Consider the following 8,315-nt stretch of genomic DNA (forward strand, 5'->3'; position numbering starts at 1 on the left):
AGGCAATAAACATTACGCTTATCAGTATATCTTTCTAAAATACAGGTTACGTTCGACCTTGTTCGAACTAACACCTACCGGCCCTCAGTCATAATTAAATTCAGGTTACGTTCGACCTTATTTGAGAGTTCTTCTTGGTTTTGATCAAGTTCCAAGGAAGAATTTTCGGCTTCAACCTCCGAGGAGGATTTTTGGCTTTCATTAACTTCGATGGATTTTTGGACCTCTAAAGCTTCAAGCATTTCTTCAATTTGCAAGTTTAACCTTTCAAGTGCCAAGTCATTTTGGAGACTATTTTCCAAAAGCTTCTCCAAGGCACTTTGTTCTTTGTTTCCTCCTTCAATTAGGCATTCTAACATGAGCTTGAACTCTCTATTTTGACTATGCTCAACTTCTTCCATTTTCATAGCCCTATCATTTTCATCACAAACAGTAGAATCATTATATTGGGGGCTTGGGAAATGGAAGGACAAATAAGCACAATACTCATAATGACCATTTTGACGACCACACTTATCATAAATACTCCACTCATGGGTTTGAGATTGTGCGCACAATCCACCTCTGGGAGAATTTGAACAATTTTGCCATGAGTTTGGTCCTCCACAATAAGGACAAGGGTCATCAAAGTATGAACAACTACCATCCGACCAATTTTCATTAAATGATGCCATTTTTCAAAACTAAGAAAATAAACAAGAAACAAACAAGAAAAATAGACCAAGGTAAGAAAAATTAATTATACAAATATTCACAAGTTTGGACCAAAGCACTTACGCTTATTTCCCAAACAACCTAAATTACGCCAAATTGTTCCCCGACAACGGCACCAATTTTGATGACGTCCAAATCCACTACTAAAAAGTAAATGGACACGGTCGCATGCAATATAATTTACCCAACTATGAGTCGGGGTCGATCCCACAGAGAACAATATGTAGGAGATGAGGAATGTTACAGAATTATCACTTGTTATGCAATGCCAAACACTTAGAATGGATTTGAGAAAATATCTATACCTAAATGCGATAATGTAAACTAACCTAGAAAGCAAGTAAAATGATCAATGGCTACAAGTATGGCTGCATCGGGAATTACACTCAAGTAACGATCCAATGTTTTCACGATTTTACAAATATGAGCGAGTTCATGTTAATTAGCCACGGGTAATAATTCTATACTAGCTTCTTCCAAAGACTAACAATACTTCCTAATTGAATTATCCCTAAAAAATTAAGAGATTAAGTACACCCAAAATGGCTACAAGTAGTTCAATCGTATCCCTAGGTAAAATCTATAAAATGAGGATTAACGCCTCAAGTTCTTGTTAATTAATCTTTCCCAACCCCAAATAATCTTTTCCAAAGTTAATTCAGAGTTAATGGGCTAGTCCTAGGGTTAGCTAATCCTTTGGAAATGTTAAAGAACAAGAATAACTAAAGTAACAATAATTCACTTCATAAAAGAATAAAAATCATTAAATACATAAGCACAACAAGGTATTTAATCCACACTTTAAACATGAATATTTCCATAAATAAGATTCAAGTGTTGAATAAAATACCACACACTTAAATATACAGTACAAAGCAAGGAAATGAAGAAATAAATATAAATGGGTAAGAAATTCTCAACCAAAAGCTTCAAATCTTCAAGACCAAAGTGTGTGTGCAAAATCCTAGCTTCCAACCTTGTTCTCTCTAGTTTTTAGAACAAAAAATAAGCCAAAGATCTCTTACAAATGAGCTAAGTTGTGTATTAAATGGTTTGGGGCCAAAAAATGTGAAATTTCAAAATTGCCCAGAACTGAATCGCGCTTTTTGCATTTGCGAACATAAGTTCGCAATTGTGAACTATGTCTATACTGTTTGACATCACATTTGCGATAATTACTTCGCATTTTCGAAGGTTGACTGCCTAGTTTATTTTCGCATTAGGGAAGTATTCTTCGCATTTGCGAAGTCTTTCGAATGTCCTTACTTTGCAATTGCGAGAAACCTCTTGCAATTCCCATCACTGCTTGTTTCGCAATTCCCAAGATTTTGTCGCAATTGCGACAACTGAGGGCATTTCCTAGATTTTCCTTTTTTTAGCTTCTTTTTGGATCGTTTCACTTGGTTTCTTCAACATCACTTCTAAATCACATAGAACCTGTAATATAGAAGTAAATGACATTAACCACGTGATTTTATCACTCAAACATAGCAAAAATATAGGCTTAAAGACAAGATAAGTTGGTAAAATACCAACTTATCAAACCCCTAAACTTAAACTATTGCTTGTCCTCAAGCAATGAAAGCGACAAAATTTCCTCCCAAGTGATTAACTCAACATTGCATCCTCTGGCATTCGGTGGTGGAACTAACTAAACTTGGTGTCAAAAGATACATAATTTCCTTACGAATAATACCCAATTGGTTTCAACTTCAGATCTATAGTCTATTTTTGTAGATCTTAATTTAATTTTCACAAGTTACTGTAGCAGACAGTGTTCTTCATTCAATTTCAGCGATTTAGCTAATTCTAGCGCTACTTTTCAGCACAACAACTTGTTTTGATAACGTGAAAGTGTTCTCTTCTCTTCTAAGATTGGTTTGAATTCTAAGCTTCATTTTAAATCGAAATTACTATTTTTTACAGTTTGGACTGTGAAATTGGATTCACAGCCATAAGCAGTAAGTAATGTGAAGCTAATTCGAATTACAGTAGCGTCGTTTTCTTGCAAAGCTGGTGCACCTTTGTCATGTAATTAAAGTGCTAAAGAATTACAACTATAATAGACACACAGGCAGGTGGCCAACCACCTTTTGTGGTTGCGCTGCCTACCCAACCTCCTCCAAACATTGCACAAATATCAGGGAACACAAATAACAACAAACAGCCGATGGATTACTCCAAAATTCTGAAACCTTGCACTTTAAATGCTGCAATGCATGAGCAACAGGAAGTTGAGCCAATTCCCATTCGTCCAACTACAATATTGAATGGAGAGCATGTTATTCAGTTCACAGAACCAGAAGTAGAAAAAATGGATATCATCGAAGGATTACAATATGCAATAATTGGTAAATGTTCTTATGGCAGCCCAGAAATTCAACAACTGCGTAAGTTAATACCAATTCAATGCGGAATTAAAGTTGAGTGTAACATTGGATTTCTAAGGTATAGGCACATTTTGATTAGAATGATGTTAAGGCACGACTATCTTCATTTCTCATCAAAAACTCATTACATAAAGGACAGGGATGGCTATCTATATCAGCTTAGGCCATTGATTTATGACTCAAAGTTTAGAACAAATGAAGAAACACCCAAGGCAATGTCTTGGATTTCATTCCCAGGTCTATTGCCAACCTTTTTTGTGAAGGAATGTCTATTTTCTCTAGCTACAGCAGTAGGTAAACCTATGCATCTAGACATGGAAACAATTAATAAAACTAGACCTAGTTGTGCTAGGGTGAAGGTACTAGTTGATCTACTTGCAGATTTGCCTAAAAAGGTGAGGATGAACATAATCAATAAAGCTAAAGGAACAACAAGAACTGAATGGGTGAGAATTCAATATGACATGCTACCTAAATATTGTAGACATTGTAAACTTCAAGGGCATGATCAATTTGAATGCTGGAGGATACACCCTGAACTATATGTGGAGAAGGAGAATGCTAACCAAGCAGATACAGCCAAGAAGCAGGACATAGGGAACTCACAACCTATAATGATTTTATCTAGTGGAAAGGTCGTGGGTAATGTGAATGTTACAGCAAAAGAGTAATGGAAGGAAGTGAAGGACAACAGAGTTAGAAATGTAGTATATCAAAATACTAGTCTCAATAATAATGGAATGGAGATGGCACCAGCTAAGCAGCTTGAAAACAATCAGAACAAGGAGGGTACAAGTACTGTTGATAGACAAGCAGGAGCACAAAGTAACAATGGTAAGGAATTGGTGGTAGTAGACAATGAAGATAATGATCATGTTCAAGTAGCTAACAAGTTTGCAATATTACAAGGGATGGATGAAGAGGAAGAACCTGTTAATCAATTGGCAATGGTGGCAGCTAATGCAGCAACAAACAGTCCAGCAGTTCATAACCAAGCATCTACAAAGCAAAAACCAAAACATATGGTCAATAATGAGGGAAAGCTAAATCCAGCAGCACAAGCTTTTCATCTTAACTCATCGGGGATTGGTTCGACTAATGGTCTAGTCAATGGAAATAAGGCATCAAAAGCAGAAAAAGATACTGCACAATGGGTAGAAAGAAGTTTCAAGGATAAAACAGGAGATGAAATAGTGAAGATCAATACATCATGCCAGGAAATCCCATCACAAGATACATTAGTGAACAAGGAACTTAATAAAACTCCAAATTCTCAAGCAGAAGGGTCAAAATCATCTACATTTAAAGAAAGAGTGCAAGGCTGTGGAGGTAGGCTATGGGATGCACAAAGGGAATACGATTCAAAGGAGAACGAAGTACCACTAGGAGCACAAGCTGATGAGGAACCAAATGAGAAGGACAAAGAAGAAGATGAGCAAAGTGTAAATGTAGAGCCCCATGCCAATGACAACAATACAACTGGTAATTTTTTAATAAAGGGAGGATCAGAAAATGTTGAGCACAACAATAATTATCAGATAGCAGAAGTCACAGAAATTAGAAACTATGAAGGAAGAGGCCTAGAGGTAAATGATTATGGAGGAATAGAAGATGATAAACTTCAAAAATCACAAGAAGACCCACAAGGACACAACACAACAGAGAAGGAGAAACAGCCAAAACAAAAAACAGAAATAGTAAATGTTATTGTTACATTGGAGAAAAAGCAGTTGCAGCTGTTAAAAAGAGGAGAAGAGAAGGCCTTGGTCCTTAAGAAGAATGCATTTAGAGCTACATCAGGAGGGAAGGAAGACAATGAAGAAGGAGAAAAACCTGGTAGATTAGGATACGACATGGATCAAGAATCAACTACCCAACACCTTATGAATGCTGCAAGGCAAGGTGACCTATCACCTACGCAAGTAGAAAAGGCAAAATCAGCAGCAAAAGGTAAGAAGAAGCAACAAAAAGATAATTTTGTAGCCCCAAAAGTTGGGGTGCACACAAGGAGAACGCTAACTAAATCCAACAATCAGTGATGAATGCTCTCATTTGGAATATAAGGTCAGTCAACACATAACAGGCCTTTGAAAGGTTGACAAAAATGCACAGGAAAAATCACTATGAATTTGTAGGATTAATGGAGCCAAAGCAATAAGCAAAAAAACTGGAAAGGTACAGAAACAAGATAGGACTTACACAGGCAATTTCAAATGTTTCCAACAAGATCTGGGCTTTTATAGATAAGGTATTTGAGGTAACTGTTATGTACAATATGGTGCAACAATTAACACTATGATTGTTTCATACTGAATCATATGTGGAGTTTGTCCTAACATTGATATATGTTAAATGTGATGTAATTGAAAGGATAGAATTATGTGATTCATTATATGCAATGGCAAGGGATATGGATGCACCATGGCTTGTAGGAGGCGATTTCAATGTAATATGGGACGAAGAAGAGAAGTTTGGTGGGTTACCTGTGTCACTGAATGAAATTGATGATTTTCGACACTGCGTCAACACTTGCAATCTCTTCGACCTTGGATTTAAAGACAACATATTTACATGGTGGAATGGAAGAGCAGAGGAAGACTGTATATTCAAAAGGCTAGACAGATGCTTGGCCAATGTTGAGTTCCAACAAACATTTCCAGGAATAGAGGTGCAACATTTGTCAAAGACTGGTTCTGATCATAGTCCAATGTATCTGAAGTGTGATATTGAGACTCCACCAATAAAAAGCCTTTTAAGTTCTTGAATTTTTGGGTGGAACATGCGACTTTTAAAGATGTGGTGAAAGAGAATTGGACAGCTGATTTCAGTGCAAATCCTTATATTCTTTTTAATCACAAGTTAAAAAAATTAAAGAAGGCCCTTTCATTGTGGAGTAAGGCTACATTTGGAGATATTTTCCAAAAGATAGCAAGCATGGAGGAGGTAGTGATGGTTCATGAAGCAGAATTTGAAGCAAATCCTACAGGGATGAACAGGAAAAGGCTACAAAAGGTTCAGACAGAATTGATCAAATGTCTTGCACTAGAGGAGAAATATTGGCAACAAAAGGCAGGCATGACTTGGTTCAAGGAAGGGTATAGGAACACTAAGTTCTTCCACGCACAAGTGAGAGGTAGGAGGAAGAGACTTTATCTTAACAGAATTCAAAATAGTGGAGGAACCTGGATTGAAGAAGAACAAGAAATTGCAGAAGAGGCTATCAAATTCTACGAGGAACAGTTCACAGAAGCAGCTACTCCTTCATCATTTGATATCGTAGAGCATGTTCCTAATCTGATTAACACTGAGCAGAATGCAGAATTGATTAAGCAGCCAACAAAAGAGGAGGTTAAAGTGGCAGTACTTGGACTTAATGGTGATAGTGCTGGGGGGCCAGATGGTATGACAGGCAAATTCTATCATTCTTGTTGGGACATAATAGGGGATGACCTATACGATATGGTGAGGGCTTTTTTCAATGGTCATGAGCTACCCAAGTGTGTAACACACACCAACCTAGTTCGGCTACCAAAGAAAAAAGAAGTTACCACTTTTTCTGATTTAAGACCAATAAGCCTCAGTAATTTTTCAAATAAGTTTATATCGAGGGTGGTACATGAAAGGCTAGTGAAATTTCTCCCAAGTCAGATATCGGAGGAATAGTCAGGTTTTGTTAAGGGCAGGAATATAGTAGAAAACATCCTTCTAACTCAAGAGATAGTGACTGACATTAGGCTTAGAACTAAGGCTGGACCTAATGTCATCCTGAAGCTAAATATGACCAAAGCTTATGATAGATTATCTTGGCTATTCCTAACCAAAGTACTGAGAAAGATGGGATTCACAGAAAGGTTGATAGAGATTGTCTTTGGATTAGTTTCAAATAATTGGTATTCTATTCTAATCAATGGTCAAGCTCATGGGTTCTTTAAGTCCTCAAGGGGAGTAAAACAAGGTGATCTTGTATCTCCAACTTTATTTATCTTGACAGCAGAAGCATTATCTAGGGGTCTCAATACACTACATACTAACCTGTATTTTTGTGGATTTGGGATGTCAAAGTGGAGTCCAAAGATCAATCATTTGGCGTATTCAGATGACATGATTATTTTCTCATCCTCAGATGAAACATCTCTGATGTTGATTATGCAAGTGCTGAATGCATATGAAGCTGCATCTCGGCAGCTTGTTAACAAGACCAAATCAGCTGTGTACCTGCATCATTTAATAGAAATGGAAGTGTTCAGCAAGGTGGAAAGGATCACAGGCATTCATAGGAATGATTTTCCAATCATATATCTAGGTTGTCCTATATTTTATGCAAGGAGAAAGCAGAATACTATCAGCCTCTAATTACTAAGGTAATGGACAAACTGCAATCATGGCAGGGTAAGTTATTATCAGTAGGGGCAGGTCAGTTCTCATATCCCATGTACTGCAAAGCATGCCTATTCATCTATTATTAGCTGTAAACCTTCCAAATTATGTGATAAATAGGTTGCACAAATTGTTTGCTCAGTTTTTCTAGAGCAGCTCTGTAGGAGGAACTAGTAGGCATTGGGCTTCATGGAATACATTATGCATGCCAGTTGAGGAAGGAGGAATAGGTTTCAGGTCACTGCATGATGTAGCAAAGGCATTATTCAGCAAGTTATGGTGGAATTTCAGAACAAAACCAAGCATATGGAGCTCTTTCGTATGTTAGAAATACTGTAAGAAATTGAATTCTGTAATTGTTCCATGGAAAAGGGGGTCTCACATTTGGAGAAAAATGTTGGAATGCAGACATCTGATTGAACATCAAATCTTTTGGCAAACAAAAAGGGGATCCTCACTATTTTGGTTTGAAAACTGGACAGGTCTTGGGGCACTATGTTTTTTAGGTCCTCAGGACTTTGGCATTGATGAAACTGTACATAATGTACATGATGTTACCTTAGATGGTGAGTGGTATGTGGACAGGCTATTTGAACTGCTTCCTGAAGACTTAGCAGTACACATTCTGGAGAAAATCAAACCACCTTCACCTTAGCAGGTTCTGGACATGCCTTGTTGGATGCTGGAAACAAGAGGATATTTCAGTGTTAAGTCAGCATGGGATTATACGAGAAGAAGAGACGAACCAAGAACAACTTATAGGATGATTTGGGTAAAGGGATTGCCTTTTAAAATAGCTTTTTTCATGTGGAAAGTGTGGAAAGCAAAGTTACC

The 8,315-nt window shown here is 37.2% G+C and overlaps 2 protein-coding genes across 2 annotated transcripts; both read left to right on the plus strand.

The window, feature by feature from the left end:
- The first annotated feature begins 3,850 nt into the window (after positions 1-3,850).
- LOC138870365 (uncharacterized) lies at positions 3,851-5,143 on the plus strand. The gene has a single exon (XM_070148162.1). The coding sequence runs from the start codon at positions 3,851-3,853 to the stop codon at positions 5,141-5,143; it is 1,293 nt and encodes a 430-aa protein (XP_070004263.1).
- Positions 5,144-6,938: 1,795 nt separating this feature from the next.
- On the plus strand, positions 6,939-7,457 carry LOC138870366 (uncharacterized). The gene has a single exon (XM_070148163.1). The coding sequence runs from the start codon at positions 6,939-6,941 to the stop codon at positions 7,455-7,457; it is 519 nt and encodes a 172-aa protein (XP_070004264.1).
- The last annotated feature ends 858 nt before the right edge of the window (positions 7,458-8,315 follow it).

This window comes from Nicotiana sylvestris, chromosome 6 (genome assembly GCF_000393655.2).
Source record: "Nicotiana sylvestris chromosome 6, ASM39365v2, whole genome shotgun sequence".
Classification (NCBI taxonomy): domain Eukaryota; kingdom Viridiplantae; phylum Streptophyta; class Magnoliopsida; order Solanales; family Solanaceae; genus Nicotiana; species Nicotiana sylvestris.